Source organism: Pygoscelis adeliae, unplaced genomic scaffold (assembly GCF_000699105.1).
Source record: "Pygoscelis adeliae isolate BGI_AS28 unplaced genomic scaffold, ASM69910v1 Scaffold590, whole genome shotgun sequence".
Taxonomy (NCBI): Eukaryota; Metazoa; Chordata; class Aves; order Sphenisciformes; family Spheniscidae; genus Pygoscelis; species Pygoscelis adeliae.
The window spans coordinates 543,399-559,893 of record NW_008823962.1 but is presented as its reverse complement, the minus strand read 5'-3'; the positions used below and the strand labels follow the sequence as shown (position 1 = coordinate 559,893).

The window sequence follows — 16,495 nt, the reverse complement described above, 5'->3', positions numbered from 1 at the left end:
CAGAACTAAAAATTGAACCCCCCCCAAAATGTAACCAGGCATAATTTATAATCGAAAAACGTTGGTTTGTTTGGGGTTTTTTTGTTTTTCTTCTTCTAATTGAAAGAAGACTTCATTTGAGCTAAAATGAAGCCCATTCCCAGAGAATATGCTGTTTATCTAAAACTACTTACAGAGAAATGATATCTCATTACATATATATTTATATATATTTTATATATATACATATATATTTTATATATATTTACAGTGAAATTATAGCTACTATATATATATATAGAGAGAGAGATACAGATATATATCTATACCCCCTAAGGAGAGCGGACTGAGATTCCAGTGGAGAGGAGAATATACTGATGACATCAAAGAGCACATCAGTGTGCGCAAGGTGACCTCTCTAGTCATGAGGCGGCATGAATCTAGCCTTGCCCTTCAGCTCACCGTGTAGACAGCAGGTGTTGCAGGTACTTACGCTGTCCACAGTATGTTCCAGTATAGCCTTTCTGGCAGAGGCAGGACTCCTCGTTGCAGCTCCCACCATTCATGCACCTCACATTGCAGGTTTGGACTGTGGAGAAGAGCAGGGAAATATGACACGGCGATGCAACAAACTGTGGCAGGAGGTGAACACCTCACATGTAATGGATGTTTGAAACTTTCTTGTCTCAGTGCAGAATCTAAGGGTGATGTTCAGCGTCCAGTTCCTTGAAGTTAAAAGGAGAGATTGCCGACTTCCCATGGTAGGGTATGAGCCCATGGTGTGGTTAAAGGCTTGCACTTTTACCGAGGTATAATTACCCCAGAGTTGCTTACAAAAGTAAATACCATCGTCTGTTCTTTATTCCCTAGACGTAAGACACATTTATTGTTCCTGTACCTGGTAGTATTGAACTGTTCAGATAGGGGAAAGCCATGAACGCGATGGGCGGTGTGAAACTAGGAGCAATTTACGGGATGTAATTCTTCAAGTCCACCTCGTACAGGGCAAAGTATCATTGTTCTCTTATGGCAAATAGTTTTTAGAGCAATCTAAATAGACGTCATTCCACAGAGACCAAAGGCACTCATCATTGTACCTCGTTAAGGAATCTACCCCGACTAAACATCTGCAGCTTTTGTCCTTTCTACAGGACGTCCTGCCATAGCTCATGTGACGAGCTATGCGAGCATAAGCGAGTAAGGGCGTATTTCCTGATATCTCCCTTTCTTTGATAACTCTGTCATTCTAAACAATTCTTTCTTTTAGGATACTACACTTTTCAAATATTTTCATACCCTTTTTATTATTCTTTTAGATTATTGCTCCATTTTAAAAACATGCTTTTTGCATTCTGGGCTGTCTAATCTTTAAAATGCCTTCGTATTAAAAGACCTATGAGATGTTTGGGGGGATAGAATTTCTTTGGTGGAGGAAAACCATCAACTTTTAAGATACTTCTCTTCCTTTTGCAATTACTGTGTGGCCTTATTGGTGAGATTCATTTAATACAAGAGGGTTTTTTTAAGAAATCTGAAAAGAAAAGCACGTATCATCTATTCTTTCTCTGTTAGAGTTCAGCTTTCACACTAGATTATGACACGCTGAATGTGACTAATGCACTGTAGGAAAACAATAGCAATAAATAAGAGTCAGGAAGTTTTATACTGATGTAGACATAAAGCTAGTATTGGCTTTAACTGTTTCATTACTATTCAATGTTTAAGGAATGTGGTATTAAAGTAGAAGAGCCCAAAAGGGGAGGTTTACTGCTAAACATTGAGTTACAAATACAGGTCAAACAGCTTTCATTCTTTACTGAAACGCCTGGAACAATGCATTCTTCCTTTGTAAGATGTGACAACTCAAATTGCAAGTGCCTGAGGTTATAGCAAGTTATGTGAAAACTGTTTTTCAGCATGTACACCACAGTTCATGTCTGCCAGGGATAGGAGGGGCCGTGACTTGGCAGCTTGAAGAAGGTGGGGCTGGAGAGTGCATATGTGAGTGGATGCTCAGCTGTGGCTTGTGTCTTCTCTGTGCATGCAACATCAGTTCCAAGCAGGGAAGAGTTGGGGCCAGTGCAAGTGAAATGTCTGTCCAAAAGGTAGTAGGACTCAGAAGTGTCCAATAGGGATAATTATATGGTTGACGCCTTGTTCATAGGAAGCCTGAAAGGAAGGAGGAGTGGAATGGGAAGTCTCAGAGCTCTGCACTCAGAATGCTCGGCACATGTGCTGTACATTTAATCCATGCATTGCTAGTGTGGTTTGAATTAGTCATGATGTCTACTATTCTTCCTATTGCTCTATGGCCAGAGATCAGGCCAAATTCAGATGAAAGCTTAATCATTAAGGAAACTAAGCTCAAGGCTTCAAAGCATTGCCCAGATTGTCAGACATGAGACCAGTCTCTCTGGGAAAAGGCACTGTTTCCAGCACATGCTTACCCTACACCCCTCGCTACAATTAATCAGCCCTGGGAAAGCAATTACATACAGCGAATCTGGGAGGGCTGCCCAGAGACAGAGGTAGCTAGGAAGCGTCTGTCTGTCAGAGCTGTCCATCTGTCAGACCTCTTCTCTACACAGCATCCTGAGCCTCACATTCAATGCATTCAGCAAGGGGTAAGGTTTAGTGAAGCTGAGAAATTTTGGGAGCTCAGGGTCTGGACATAAGAAGAGCCCTGATGCTCATCCAGAAACTTTCCAACTAATTGGCAAAGACTATTCCTGGACCTGCACAGAGCCGGTCCCATTTCTTACTTCTGCCATGATCCCAAAAGCCCTGAGGTCCCATCACCATCTGACTTATCTCCAAGGCTGGCGCTGTTAGAACCCCCTGCAGATCTGGAGTGCAGAAGAACATCTTTCAACCAAGAATTTAAAGGCCTGTTACGCTTTGTCAGGATTCTCCAGGGTAGCAGAGACCAAAGTTCTAGGAAAAAGAGAATGACAGCTCACCCTACTTAACTTTTCCCATGATTGGATTGGATTGGATTAGTTCTACAATTTATTTTAAAGGATCAGTGGCTGCAGCTGTTCTGCCAGCCATCAGTAGTGGAGTTTGCAGACAGGTTTTCTGTCTGCTTACTGACTACTACTATCTAAACAGCCACTTGCAAATTACTCCTAAAATACCTTTACTCCCCAAAGTAGGAAACCAAGCTTTTTGTTATGACAGAGAGAGGCAGAATGGCTTTTATTGCCTCTGGAATGCACAATTTGTCTGCTTTACCTCCCTGAAGCGTTCATGATAAATGCAGATGCAAACATCCCCACAATGAATGCCAGATTTGATGAAGCCCCTGCAGAGGAACCTACCCCCCTCGAGTGCATGCTGAAATCCACCCCAGGCTCAGGGGAATGCCAGGTCTGTGCCCAAATGTATATACTGCTTACAGCATTCCTTGCATTCCTCCATGATTGCTAACATATGGACCCTCGCTCCAGAAACTTTTGTCTCCAACACCTTCCTCTCAGCAAAGCACGGGGAAGGTCTGCGGAGCAGTGCACGCATCGGCTCTGGTGCCGAGCACTTGCTGGGGACATCTGCAGGGCTGTAGCACAACGTGGCACTTTGGAATCAGATTCTGGGAATTTCCTTCTTTGAGTCACACCCTGAATGTGGTTTTGAGGTTTGGGGGGGCTAGTTCTCTGGCCTTCAATCAGATGCCTGCAGGTCACTTTATTAACAATAGCTTGCCTGCAGATGGACAATAATGGAAAATAAATGTCTGGGTTGTCTCTAGCAATGGCCATCTGAGACCTTAAAAGACTCTATAAAATTCCATTGATTTCTGCATTTTACATAGGGCAGTAGCAAAATCAGCCTTCTTAAAACAATACCGTGCCACAGCTCTGTTTCTTTGCATGCAGGATTTTTTTTTTCTTTGGCTGGTGTGTTTGAGTAGTGTCGTCACGTATGGGTGGACTGCCTATATAGTCAGGTGCAAACGGTCACCCAGTACCGTTGCTCGCATTTGGAGATCTGGAGTGCAGGCCAGCCCCCATTCACACACCGCTCTCGTTTTAGAAACAACCAAAGCCCTTTCGGGGAGACCTGTTGGCTCGTGCGTAGCCTGCGCTCACTCAGGTGGGTCTCTGTGCTGGCTTACACGAGCGTGGGTAGAAGGGGTTGCTGGACGTCTCCATCCAGCCTCCCCACAGATCAGGCTGGCTATGACTTTGTCTAGCTAAGTCTTCAAACCCCCCCAAGGAGGGCGATCCCCCACACCTCTGGTTACCTGTCCCAGCACTGCACCACTCTCCAGTGTAAGAAAATTTTCTTCATGCCTGAAGATCCCAAGCTTGAACATCCCAAGCGGCAACTTGTGGCCATCGACCTCTGTTACGTGACTATTGACTCATCCAGCCTGGTGTCTATCATAACTCCCAGGTCCTTCCCAGCAATACAACCCAGTGGAAAAGGGGGCACAGAGGAGCAATAATTCCCTTCCAGAAAGTACACAAGATCATTAGCTATCAGGATTTAGACTCAAGCAAGAGGAGTGTTTTCTGGGCAGAGCCACGTGCTGCAGGGTAACAGAGCGGTTGCCAGCAGGATCTGGTCTTGAATACGTCCTGCGGGGATTACCAGAGGCATATGGGAATTGCTTTCTGGATATGTGACTGTCACGCTGCTGAGTCCTCCACAGTCTGTTTTTCAGAAACCTCAGCCACCCAGTCCTCCTCCCAGAGCTTCTCAGATTTTTGTCCCGAAGGTCTGAGATGGGAGAACAAAGCAGAAAAAGTGGCAATGCCGTTTCTGCATTCCCAGCTCTGCCAGTGCGCAACTTCATCGTGTCACTGCAGTTTGCTGAAAACGCTGGGCAAATCTCCCTGACATCCAAATCACAGCCTAAGAAAAACCTAATAATTTTTCCATTGGAAAAAAATATTTATTTGGTTAACAAAAGCAGTGACAGATTTAATTCCACTTCAAAGAACAGCCAGGGGTGGATGGACTTTTTGGCAGCAGTGTCGCTATTTGCTGCTGCGAGATGTGGTTTCTGAGCTGCATCCTGTAGGATTTCTCATACCAAAGTAGCAGAAATTGCAAGCAGGTTGCCAGTTTTTCTCCAGGTACCAGGGGCAGTGAGGACCCTTAGTAAAAGCGCCACAAGAAATGAAAGATTTCATGACTACTGCCCAATTCAGATTAGAACCTGGCTGCCAAAACACAAAATATATCAGAGATTTTCTGTCATTGTGACTGGGAAATGTTTAAGAGAGCACATAACTACTCCAGAGGAAGGAGAATTACCAGCAATGTTCTCTTACCTCCACCTGAGCCACAGTTGGGAGAAAGTTGTCCATTGGAGCACGTACACATGTTTGGCCGTGAACAAAATCCGTCACCACAAGAATTCCTGCAAATTGCTGGAGGAAGAGGAGGACACAGCGATTAGCACAATGTGCTAGTCTGTGAACTTGCTCACAGATGTGTTTTTGGCTGCCAAAAGGGTGTGAATTCATCTCTTTTAAGAATAATAACCTGGGGCACCTCTTGAGGACCCTGGCGTGGGCAGTGCAACAGAGGGAAGGACCCACTTGTACACAGGGAGTTGCTGGAGACACCTTCCTTTTATCAGAGACTGTGGCTGGTCCTGCTACCACATTGCTTTTTCAGCAGCAGAGGATGGGGAAGGCACATTTCACTACTTTTGCCTGCTAAAAACGTTTCTCAGCAGCGACAAGTGACGTTCACACTGAGCCAGGTTGTTGTTTTCCTTAAAATTTTTGTGTTTCCATGAAGCATTTTGCAGTCCGTGATCTGGCACTGGGGAAACTGGCTGTTACTGAGATAGGAGATGCATCTCCTGTTGAATGAGGGGCTGAGCATGAGTCAGCCAGAGATGCATCAGCAGGATGCCTTCATATCAATCCCCATCCTTTCTTGCCTGGGACCCCTGCTAATCTCTTCCCCTTCCTGTGCCATGGGAGCTAAGAGCGTAGCTGGCAGTATTGTTCCACCTGTGTAAGCACAGATTTTATTAGAGCCCCATGAAAGTATCTCATCTCTGTGTGTTTTATAAATACAATTACAACACACAGTCCCCTGAGGACCTCCAGCCCAGATGGCATGTTTTACAGTTATGAGAAAAGTCAGCAGACAACCCCGAATGTCGCTAACCCCGCATGCCACTGAGCAGCTATTTGGCTGTGAGTTCCTTAACCCTTCGCTGCAGCCAGCATTAAACTCAAGCCTTATATCCTTGGTGGGGCATCCACTGTCCACGGGATTGTGAGTTTGCCTGTCTCTTCTCGTGGGGAAAGGAGAGGGCACAGAACTCCATGTCTTACCATCACCCGGGGTGAAGTCGGACGCATTTAACTCTTGAGTCATCACACCTCTTTATTGCCCTTCTTAGTGAGTAAAATGCCATACTCTGGCGCTGGTTACTCATTGTGCGCAAGGACACATCAACTGGCCCCATCGCTCATAATACAATAGACACCATTTCCTTTGAGAGGAGAATCTTTGCAGCTCTGGGCTCAGTTTTGTACATCTGAGGTCCCAGAGAGCTCTATATTAGGAAACACGAGGCGTTTCTCTCTAAGATGGCTGAGTTTTAGACTCTGAAGGTGGAATTACTTCTGAAATATGTGACCTGTATTATGTGGGAGATCCCCTAGAGGAGCCTATTGTTTTCCTCAACTTGAAACCTCCCACTGTCAATTATTTTCAGGAAGTTTTGGAAAAGGGCATTCACGTACAATTCCAAGTGTGCTCTAGTGCAGAAGATGTATGCAGAAAGCTAAAATACTGGGAGATACAAGCATCCCATAGTGCTGTCTGCTATTTTGTATGTCCAGGTTATGGTTGATATCTCCAGGACACCATGTATTTACTGTGTTTCAGTATGAAGCATGACCAAATGCAGGTACAATTACCCCTATTGTCTCCAATGAGAATCTCATTTATTTACTCCTGAGCTGACTTTCACTTCCCATGGGAGTGTCGTCCAAAGGGCAGGCTCCTACGTCTCCCCATAGCTTATGCCTTTAACCTACAGAAATGCAAAACATCAGCCCCTTACTGGCTTTTATAGGTGTATATCGGCACTTGATAATGCTCTACTCCAAATAGGAAAGCTACCTGCCAAAACAGAGGTGTGATTTATCTAAATCAGCATCCCGCTTTGGATGGCCACTCCAAGAAAGATGCAAATTCCTGCTTGTAGACACTGTCTCATGACATCATGTTTGCAACGTCAGCATCTAGCTGTTGTTCTAGCAACTAACCAAATTATTTCATCTAAACAAGCAGCTCTAAAATAACTTTCTCAGGAGTCGCCAATAGCTTTCCTTTGAGGCTAGTCTTCTAAAGCAGGCACACAAACTGTCAAGCAACAAGGAACACGGTGGCGACTTGGCAGACGATAAAAAGCCACGCACTGAATGGGACCAATTGCAACCACCCTGCTTTAATCAAGACTAGCAGAGATGAGAACTCCCAGCAATCGCTGCTGCTGTCCCAGTGGATTATGAAATGTTCTGTCATCTGCTGAAGTGTGAGATATGCATTCTTTCCCACATGGCAGTCAGTTCCCTTGGTGCCCTTAACAGGAAAATGGATACTCACGGACAATGCACTGGTTCCCTCCGGGCAGCGTTTTCCAGCCGGGGCAGCAGTAGGAGTGGAACCTCGAGCCACAGACATTGGGTCTGAAAATTAAAAAAAATTTTTTCCCTCTGTTTCCATGCGGTGCCATTGGATAAATTCAGCATGTATCAGCACTGTAGGAGAGCAGTTGAATAACCTCTTGTGTGACAGTTCTCTGCCAAACTCCATTCCCTCACTGTGAGTTTGAACAAGCCATGTTTAATTCCCACTAAAATGAGCCACCATACATTACTTTAATAACTGACTTCTGACCTCCCTGCACAGAATGCTTTGGGGCTCTGATCTTACAGTGACCCTCTTAGGACCATACGGAGGAGTGAGGAACTGAGGCACAGCCAGGTCTACCCTGACACGAAGCCAGGGCATGGGGCCATACCCACAAGGTTAGACACAGCCAGTTGGAGACCTGCATTTCCATGTGAGGAGAGAGACACCTAGATACCAGACAACCCTAGAGACCACAGGCAAGCGAATGTCTTGATAACCTGAACGGGAGGAGGACATCTGTCCCTTGTGAACGTAGCTTAGCAGTGCTGTTTATGCATAAGGTGGACAAAGTCGTGCTCTTTCCTGCTCCAACTTGTCCATCAGACAGGCTACCCGTGGTTTACTGTGTCTTCATCTGTTTGTTGGATGGTTGTCCCACAAACAATGTCACATAGCGAAGACAGCAGTACATACCAGACCCAGCCTGAGCACATATTTCAGCATGGCATTTACACCATGTTGTGCCATGCTACGCATCCGTACATGAACTAACAGACTTCCCAAGAAAAATTCCCCCCCAAAAAACATGAAAACCATACACCTATGTAATGTTCATACTCTTGTGACATTGTCAAGTGTGGAGTCATGAGAACGCAGCCCCTTGCAGTCATGCTGGGGCTCTAACACAGGATCAGACAGATGGGGGAAGGCAGTAGAGAGGTAAGCGTAGACGGAGAGTTTAGACCTTGCCTGGACCCTGGCCAGCAATCCTCCAACCTCTTCTTGGAGGTTTGCTGAGGGATTACATCTTTTCGAAAAGCATGAGAATTTGAACTAAAATCACCAGTGAAAGGGCATACACTTTGGAGTGTGTACACACTTTCTAGGGAGCAATAATCCCCACTGTTAAAATTCTAGGCTTTATTTTGGGGCCCGAGTCTATCTATCTTCTACTTTCAGCCATTGGATCTTGTTATATCTTTGCTTGCTGGATCGAAGAACCATTTGTTAACAAAGTCTCTTCACCCAGTAGACCTACGTAGGTTGTTACATCACCCTTTCATTTTCTCTTTGATAAGAGAAGGAAAATATCAGATTAGTTCGTCAGGATCTATTGTCCAAAGTTTCTATATCCTCATTCTAATTTTCACTAATTAAGTTTTACATCAACCACTTCAGCAGATTGCCTGGAGCTGGTGATAGTAACTATCATCATCATTGCACAGACAGGACGGGATTATGTGAATGAATCGGATTTGGCATTTTCTGCTATGCAGTTTGGGGTGTTTCTGAAACACAGGAGGTTCCACCTGAACATCAGGAAACACTTTTTCACTGTGAGGGTGAAAAAAAGTTGTTGTTCTGGAACAACAGGTGGCCCAGAGAGGCTGTAGATTCTCCATCCTCGGAGATATTCAAAAGCTGTCTGGACATGGTCCTGGGCAACCAGCTCTAGGTGGCCCTGCTTGAGCCAGCGGGGGTGGACCAGATGACTTCCAGAGGTCCCTTCCAACCTCAACCATTCTGTGATTCTGTAATTCTATGTTCACTGTAATTCATTTCATTGTGAAATACACCTCCACAACCATCAGCGTATCACAGCTACCTGTAGAAATAGCTCTAGCTACATGGTGCATGGGAGCAAACGTATGGATTTGGCAGACTGGAGCAACAACAGTATCTGATTTTTAAAAACTCCAAAAGCATTGGTTGATTTGTTTGGGGGGTTTTTTATTCTGAAAATCTGTTGATTCATCCCTCATCTTCAGCTAGATCGCAAATTAATTTCGTTTTCCAGGGAACAGTCTCTTATTTCCCTGTTATTCTGCCACCAGCAAGGAACATGCATAAGGCAGGTACTGTCTCAGCTTCCCTTCATTCCTTTAAAACGGCATCCCAACTATTGCCTGTGGCTGTGGAGAAACTGCTTTAACCATGGATGTTTCTAGTTCCCTCCCATGTCATGAAGTGCTTACTGCAGAACTTGTCCTGCTTGTCCTTCCTCAAAACCTGAGGTCTCTGTTATAGCAGGTGTGCCATTAGTCTGTTTTCCTGAATTTGCCTTTGTTTCTGCCTGCAGATTTTACCTGAGTGGTGGGGATTTTTTGAAGATTTTCTTCCTCTTGTTGCCATTCTCAAGTTCCTGCAGCGAGCCAGGAGTGGGAAGGCGGAGGGTGCTGGGACGGCTGCGCACCCTGGGCACAACAGCCAGTCTCAGCGGCACTCTGTAAGGCCCATCTACCAGATTCCAGTCTGGATTTTGGTGAGAACTCGTAGCGCTTTAGGGCAGCAGATTCCTTTTCTGGCTGGGAGAGGCTGGTGTTCGGAGAACACCCTGAATGGGTTACCCAAGACTCAATACAGGAGTTTTCCACCTTCAGCGTGATTGCAGTAGGGGCACAGGAGATACACAGAAGACATGCAGCAAAGATGAAGCATACATACAACATGCGTGCCGAAAACACACAGCAAACATGAAGCAGACACACAGCAGATGAGCCGCAGATATACAGAGGATGCGCAGCAGATGTAACAGAAACACAGTGCATGTACAGCAGTCGCACTGAAGACGTGCAGAGCACATCCAGCAAACACGCAGCAGAGGCAGAGCAGACACAAAACAGGGACACAGCAGAAGTGCTGCACATGTGCAGACATATACAGATGTGCAGCAGACATGCAGCAGACGCAGCAGACGTGCAGCAGACACGCAGCAGACAGGCTGCAGGGGTACCTTTCCAAAGTGGAAGAAATAGAATGCTTTCCCATGAAAAAAGGAATCAGGCAGTTTGCATTAATGACAAAAACACGGAGCTGGGCTGAGAGCAAACTCTAAGGAACCTTCTACTGAACGATGATGTTCCCATGTAAAAGCAATCTTAGCTTCTACTCTTCATGGTGACTAGAAGATCCCTGAGCAGCACAGGCCATGTTGAATGACTTTTTGTGCAATGAAGGGCATTGCTCTGCTGCCCAGTTGTAATTTTCCCAGAGCACACAATGACCTGCGTAGAAGCTGTGGCAACTGTTTTTCTGTATGTGCTGCATTTGCCCAGTGCTACGTGGAGCCTCCTTCACCAGCCCTGCAAACAGAGTCAAGGGCTCTGATAAGATAATTTGGTGCTATGGTTGGAGGTGGAGAGTAAATCCGTATTTTGATTTCAAAAGCGCCCACATTTTCCAAAAGCCTGGGCATCTGTTGCTTCTCTTGTGCCTAGAAGTTAAAAGGAGACCTTGAATGCAGAGCTGTTTCTGCTGGTATGGATTAAGGCTCCCTGCAGATGGGGGAACATCTTGGGTTGCAGCTCCTGGTTGCATTAGATTGGATAAAACACAAAGCTAGCTAGTACTGCCACTGATATTCAAGTGTAAATCTCCAGTTAGAAGTAGACATATGTCTGTGGTTGGCGTTAACTGGGAAGATAAATTCACTCTGAGCAGATGGAGGTCCTGTAAAACCTAAGTTCCAGCCCTCAGGTTCCCAGCATGCAGGATGGATGGATGGATGGATGATCTTTTTTTGGTATAGGACTCTCCATGCAGTATGTCGGCAGCCCAGACAACTCATAGCCAGGCACCAAATATTGCACTTTGACTTCCACCTGAATCTGTTTGCTGGTCCCCGCTTTCCAACACACGGATGTGAACAGCTATGCAAGGAAGGCAGCCATTAACCTTAGTACACTAATGATTTCCACACCCTGGCCTCAGGCTACTTCAAGTCTTGTTGAAGATTAAAGAATATTATGTAGTCATTTTATCAGGCAAAAGACTAAGAGGTTTTTTTTGTCAAAATCAGTGAAGGAAGAGGTATCTGGCATCAATCCCATAGACTAAGACAGAAGAAAGTGGAAGTTGAATGAAATTGATAGCGAAGTGGGTATTTTTAACTATGGTGGCAAGTACCACCTCTTTCTAAAAGACAGTCAGCCAAGGATTTCATCAAGCTCTGTGCAGGGATCCTGGGAGAGAGGTCCTGGGCACCCTGTTACACAGTAGGCTAAACTACAAGATCACAATTGTTTCTCCAAAACCGAACCTTTATAAGCATATGCTAAAAATTAGCAGAGTTTCAAAACAAAACATGGGGAGAATCTATTTTGAATGGGTTGAAATTAATGGTGTCACAGAAATGACCTAGGGGGAGAATGAAATTAGATTCCAAAGCAATAACTCAATAAGGAGAATGCTGTTTTTTAAGAAAAAAATAACATCTTTAGCAAAGTTGTGACAAAATTGCTTTTTAAAATTAATAGCAGTTATCTCGATCCTGGGAAATACAAGCTGGAAACCCATGTTCTCATCGGCAAGAAGGTGTGGATAAAAGGCATGTCATTTAGTTGTTAAACAGAAAACTACAATCACACTTTGTGGTGAAGAGCTCCTAAGAATGGGAAGCTCAAAGTTAGAGGAAAAATCATTTAAATTCAACAAACTTGCCCACAACATTCTGATCATTACTGATAATCAAAATCCACAGACACTTCAGAAATATCAAGAAACTTCATGACAATCAGTCCTAAATTAAAAATCAAGAGGTTTTTTTTACCCTACTCACTCTCAGCTTTGCCTCCTTGCTAGCCAGCGGTAGCAAGGGGGTCTTATCCAGACATGATGCTGTCCTGGAGACACACAGTTGTACTGCTGAGATGCTGCTAATGCCTGCGTGACTTTTCCTTTGGGCGTTAGAGCCAGGGAGATGAGAGCTGACATGTTTGCGCCAGTCCTTTCTAGCAATGCTTTCTGGCAAAGGACTGCACTGCTGGTCCACCCCCATGGTTCAGCTGATGTAAAAATAGACCCACCAGTATGAGGCAGATCTTCCCTTATCACCTTCTGTGCAGCCTAGGAAAAGGCTGAAAGAGCTCAGCTGCTAAAGAGAACTGTTTTAACGAGAGTGAATATGGCCAGAAGAGTGATGCTAAGAAAGGACAGAGGGAAAAGCAGTGCTGGCCATAGCATCGTCTTTGTCCACTTTAAATAAACAATAGAATTAGAGAGCTAAGCAGGGACAAAGTAAGCATGAATTTCAACTGATGGCACCAAATGCTGCCTGCTGGCAGTGGCTCCATCTGAGAACTGGGAGATGCCAAGAAAAAAACACTGGAGCAGAGCAGAGCTGTGGCCGTGTGATGTGAAAATGCATGGCTGTTAGCAAGAGAAGCCCTTCTCCCAAATCCACAATGGAGTCGGAGGCACGAGCAAGGACTGGGAGAGAGTCCATACTGCAAGACTGCCCACAGGCTCGGGGTGCCAGCCCGCCTGTGGGGACAGAACACAAGCGGCATCTGGCTGTTGCTGCACCAGCCTGTTCCTGTTAGCGGCCTGGGAAAGACAGCCTAGAGCACTGAATTGTTGCCTACTAGCTGAGCAAGCAGCCGAAAAGGACTCGGTCCTGCCAATTATTGTCAGATGCCTAGTGTGACCCCAGCAGAATTGTACTCATTGTTAAAGGTAGGAGAGGGCAGACAGCACAGCGTGTGAAGTCCAGGCTGAGAATGCTTTGCAGACTCAGACGCTAGCCAAAAACTAAGTCAAGTCACCCTGAGCTTCCTGCTCACCCACAGCTACGTCCTCGATACACGCGCACGCACGCAGGTCTTTGTCCGCTCCTCCAGCCAAAGAATACCCAGCTAGAATGAACTCTCCAAACCTTCTTCAGAAAGCTCTGCACAGTCACTAAAGGGCTGATTTGTGTAATAACTACAGTGTCCTGCAAGGAGCACTTCTGCCATCCAGCAAGACCCACCAGCTAATGAACCCTTGGCTACATATAGCGTGTGCTTTCCAGACAGCAGGAACAGCAGCCCAGGATTTGTCTCCCCTGTCGTGAGTAATCAGTGCACCTCACTTGTCACTGGCCTTCAGAAGTGGTATTTCCATTCCATTAAATTAGAGGAAGACAGAAGTGAATGAAAACTGGTGGCTTGCCAGGGCTGGGGTAATTCTCGGAGATGCTCTGGTCTGCACAGGGATTGCTCCCTGGCTGCTCACACATTCTCCTTCTCGCTGGCCTCATCCAGGGGGATTGAACAAATTAATTCAGGAAGAATTCACTATAGTTCACTATTTTGGGCCAATTTCCTGCTCTTCTCACCAAGTGGAGACCTTTGTCCAGGGATTGAGATTCCCTGAGCTGTGACCCTGCAACTAGTCTGCTTTGGTGCATACTCAGTGGTCCAGCAAACACTTCTCCCAGCTCATCGCTTTTTTTTGTGTCTGCCTGGAAAAGTTTGGGCTGGGTATCTGCTGCCTGAGCATGGAGACCCTTTTCCGTATTTATCACAGTCATTCTTTATTTCCCTCCTTGATACAACCTAAAGCTTCTTCCTGCTGGGTGAAAACGGGTCCTCAGTGCTGTGACTGTCTCCTGAGCACGACTTTCCAGGACATTCCCCCTTCAATGGGAAAAGGAGTCTGAGCGAAGAGGGTCCAGCCAGGATCTCCTGCACTGAGCGATGGTTTCCTGGACCGGCTTGAGCCTCCTTGTAAGGGCAGAGATACCAACACTTTACATCTCTTGCAGGTCATCTCTGCTCTCTTTAGGATGATGAGAACAAGTCGAGGTTACAAAGTAGGTGCTCTCAGAAATTCATACTGCTTCGTTTTTTTGTAAACTAAGACTCTGTTAATAAAAGTATGGCTTGTAATTTTACCAGGTCCCAGATGTAAGTCAGGCAAGTGACCAAGCACAAATTCCTTTTTCTCTAAGTGTTTCAAACAAAACACTCAGTAAAAAAAACACCCTCCTGCCCTGCCAAAGTACAACTGTGCAGACTAGTAGTAGGGCTGGAGGCCAGTGTTTTATGAAAGGGTGAGCAGCAACTTTCCCACCAACACATGGGATCGACACCTGGTGATTTCAGGATGAGAAGCACCACAGCTTAACTATCCAGCCACAAACCTAATGATCAAGAGATAAGAGACTTTCATCCATGCCACTCGTCCTCAAAATAGGTGGGACACATTCATCACAGGAGAAATCCACAAGTAGACCACATCCTGGGCTAGACTAGGAGAAGCATCGCCAGCAGGTCCAGGGGAGCTATTCCCCCCTCTTCTGCTTGAGCACAATCTCCTCATTTTAGGATTCTATTAAGCTTGCCCAATCTCAATTTTTCTCCTCTTCTTCTCTCTTTGTATTCTCTGGGTATCTTGAGAGACATAAAAATCTCTCTTCTGCTCTGCACACTCATCCAATTTGGGGTGCAGCAATTCTGACAACTTACAGGGGATGAATGGAAACCCCTCGGCACACTTATAGTTGCTACCTTCCCTGTCCCTTATTTTTAGGTTTTTTTCTGTCTTCAAGTTTCAGCTTAGAAATATTTACGGGGAAATCAAATCATCCAGCAACAGATTTGGCCAATTCTCACTGCACTTCTGCTTGTTCAGCTTTAGGAATGGCCATCAGCCCAAATACTGCTCTAGATTTCCCCAAACCATTCAGAGTTACCCTTTGCTGTAAATTCACCAACTCAGTGACAATCTAGCTAATGCCAGGCTAGTGAGGATTTCTGATTTGATACTGCAAAAAGGAGGGCTGTCTGGTATCCACAGAAGAGCTATTTTAGGGATGGGACACAGAAGTTTCTTTTTAGATTATTTACCCCCCTGCAGCCTATTCTCTTATAATGATATTAATGCCTGTGCAAACAGTCAAATAAGATGAATTTGTACCACTACCACCACTACATTCTCTAGTCTTACATGACTTAAGCATGTGGCTTTTCCAGGGACGGTGATCCTACCTCTCCACCAGAGCTGGAAATTTTTCCTATAATTCAAGATTGGTTTTGGTTTTGATCTTAGCCTGATTCTTTGCTGGGCCCCAGGGATCATCTCTCACAATAACTGGGGAGAACCATTGCAGGCATCAGTCACCCTTGGCCTCAGTGGAGATCACCAGGGGGACAATAATTACTGCCAAATGTGACAGTGGTTTTTGGTCTTGCATCTCCCCACCCAGAGGAGAGTGCGGAGAGCGTCATGGCATGAGAACAGATTTGAAACAATGCTGACTTTTGGATCCCCAGCCTAAAGGGGAGCAGATTTGTGTCCTCCTCGTTCTTGACTTACCAGATCACTCAAACATACTGCAAGTATTTATTTCAGTGATTTATCAGTTTTACGAGTCTGTGTTGACTGCATACTTCCCCAGGCCTATATGTGTCCATGCAGCGAATACAGTTTGATAAGTCATTTGCAAATGAGAAAGCAGAGCAACGCCACTGGAGCAGCCAGCCGTTCCTATCCAGGCAACCCCCCGTCTAATGTAAGGATATTGACTCGGTCCTGCAAAGGAGGTGCTTAATTCCCCCACCTGAAACATCATCCTCTTGTTCTGCAAAGCAGCCCAGCATCTGTTTAGCTTTCAGGAAGGAGTTCAAGTCCCGGTGATTTCAATTATTTTTGGTTCTAAGAATTCGGTTTTAAAGGTGCAGAGATGCTAACTTTCTGTTGCCACCGGTAGAAGTCACACACCTTAAAACTGCTAACAGCTATTTTGCTGGGTAATACTGCAGGCACAAAAGTATTCAGAATTCAGCACATCCTGAAGTTGTTTGCTGAGCTGAGCTATAGATCGCTTTCCTAAGACTCTCGGCAATACCCGTGATACTCGACTCAGTAATACATCTGTGGCAACAGAAACATTTTTCTCTGATCTCACTGAAGCCCCAGA

At 45.4% G+C, this 16,495-nt stretch overlaps 1 protein-coding gene across 1 annotated transcript in view; it reads right to left on the bottom strand.

Annotated features, from left to right (window-relative positions):
• Window positions 1-16,495, bottom strand: part of FBN3 (fibrillin 3) — a 111,845-nt gene that overhangs the window by 87,039 nt on the left and 8,311 nt on the right. The window contains exons 2-4 of the mRNA XM_009323516.1: window positions 7,564-7,646; window positions 5,259-5,357; window positions 473-568 (exon numbers count right to left, since the gene is read on the bottom strand). Of these exons, the coding sequence (XP_009321791.1) occupies window positions 473-568; window positions 5,259-5,310 (148 nt within the window). The 5' untranslated portion in view covers window positions 5,311-5,357; window positions 7,564-7,646. The remainder of the gene's footprint in view (window positions 1-472; window positions 569-5,258; window positions 5,358-7,563; window positions 7,647-16,495) is intronic.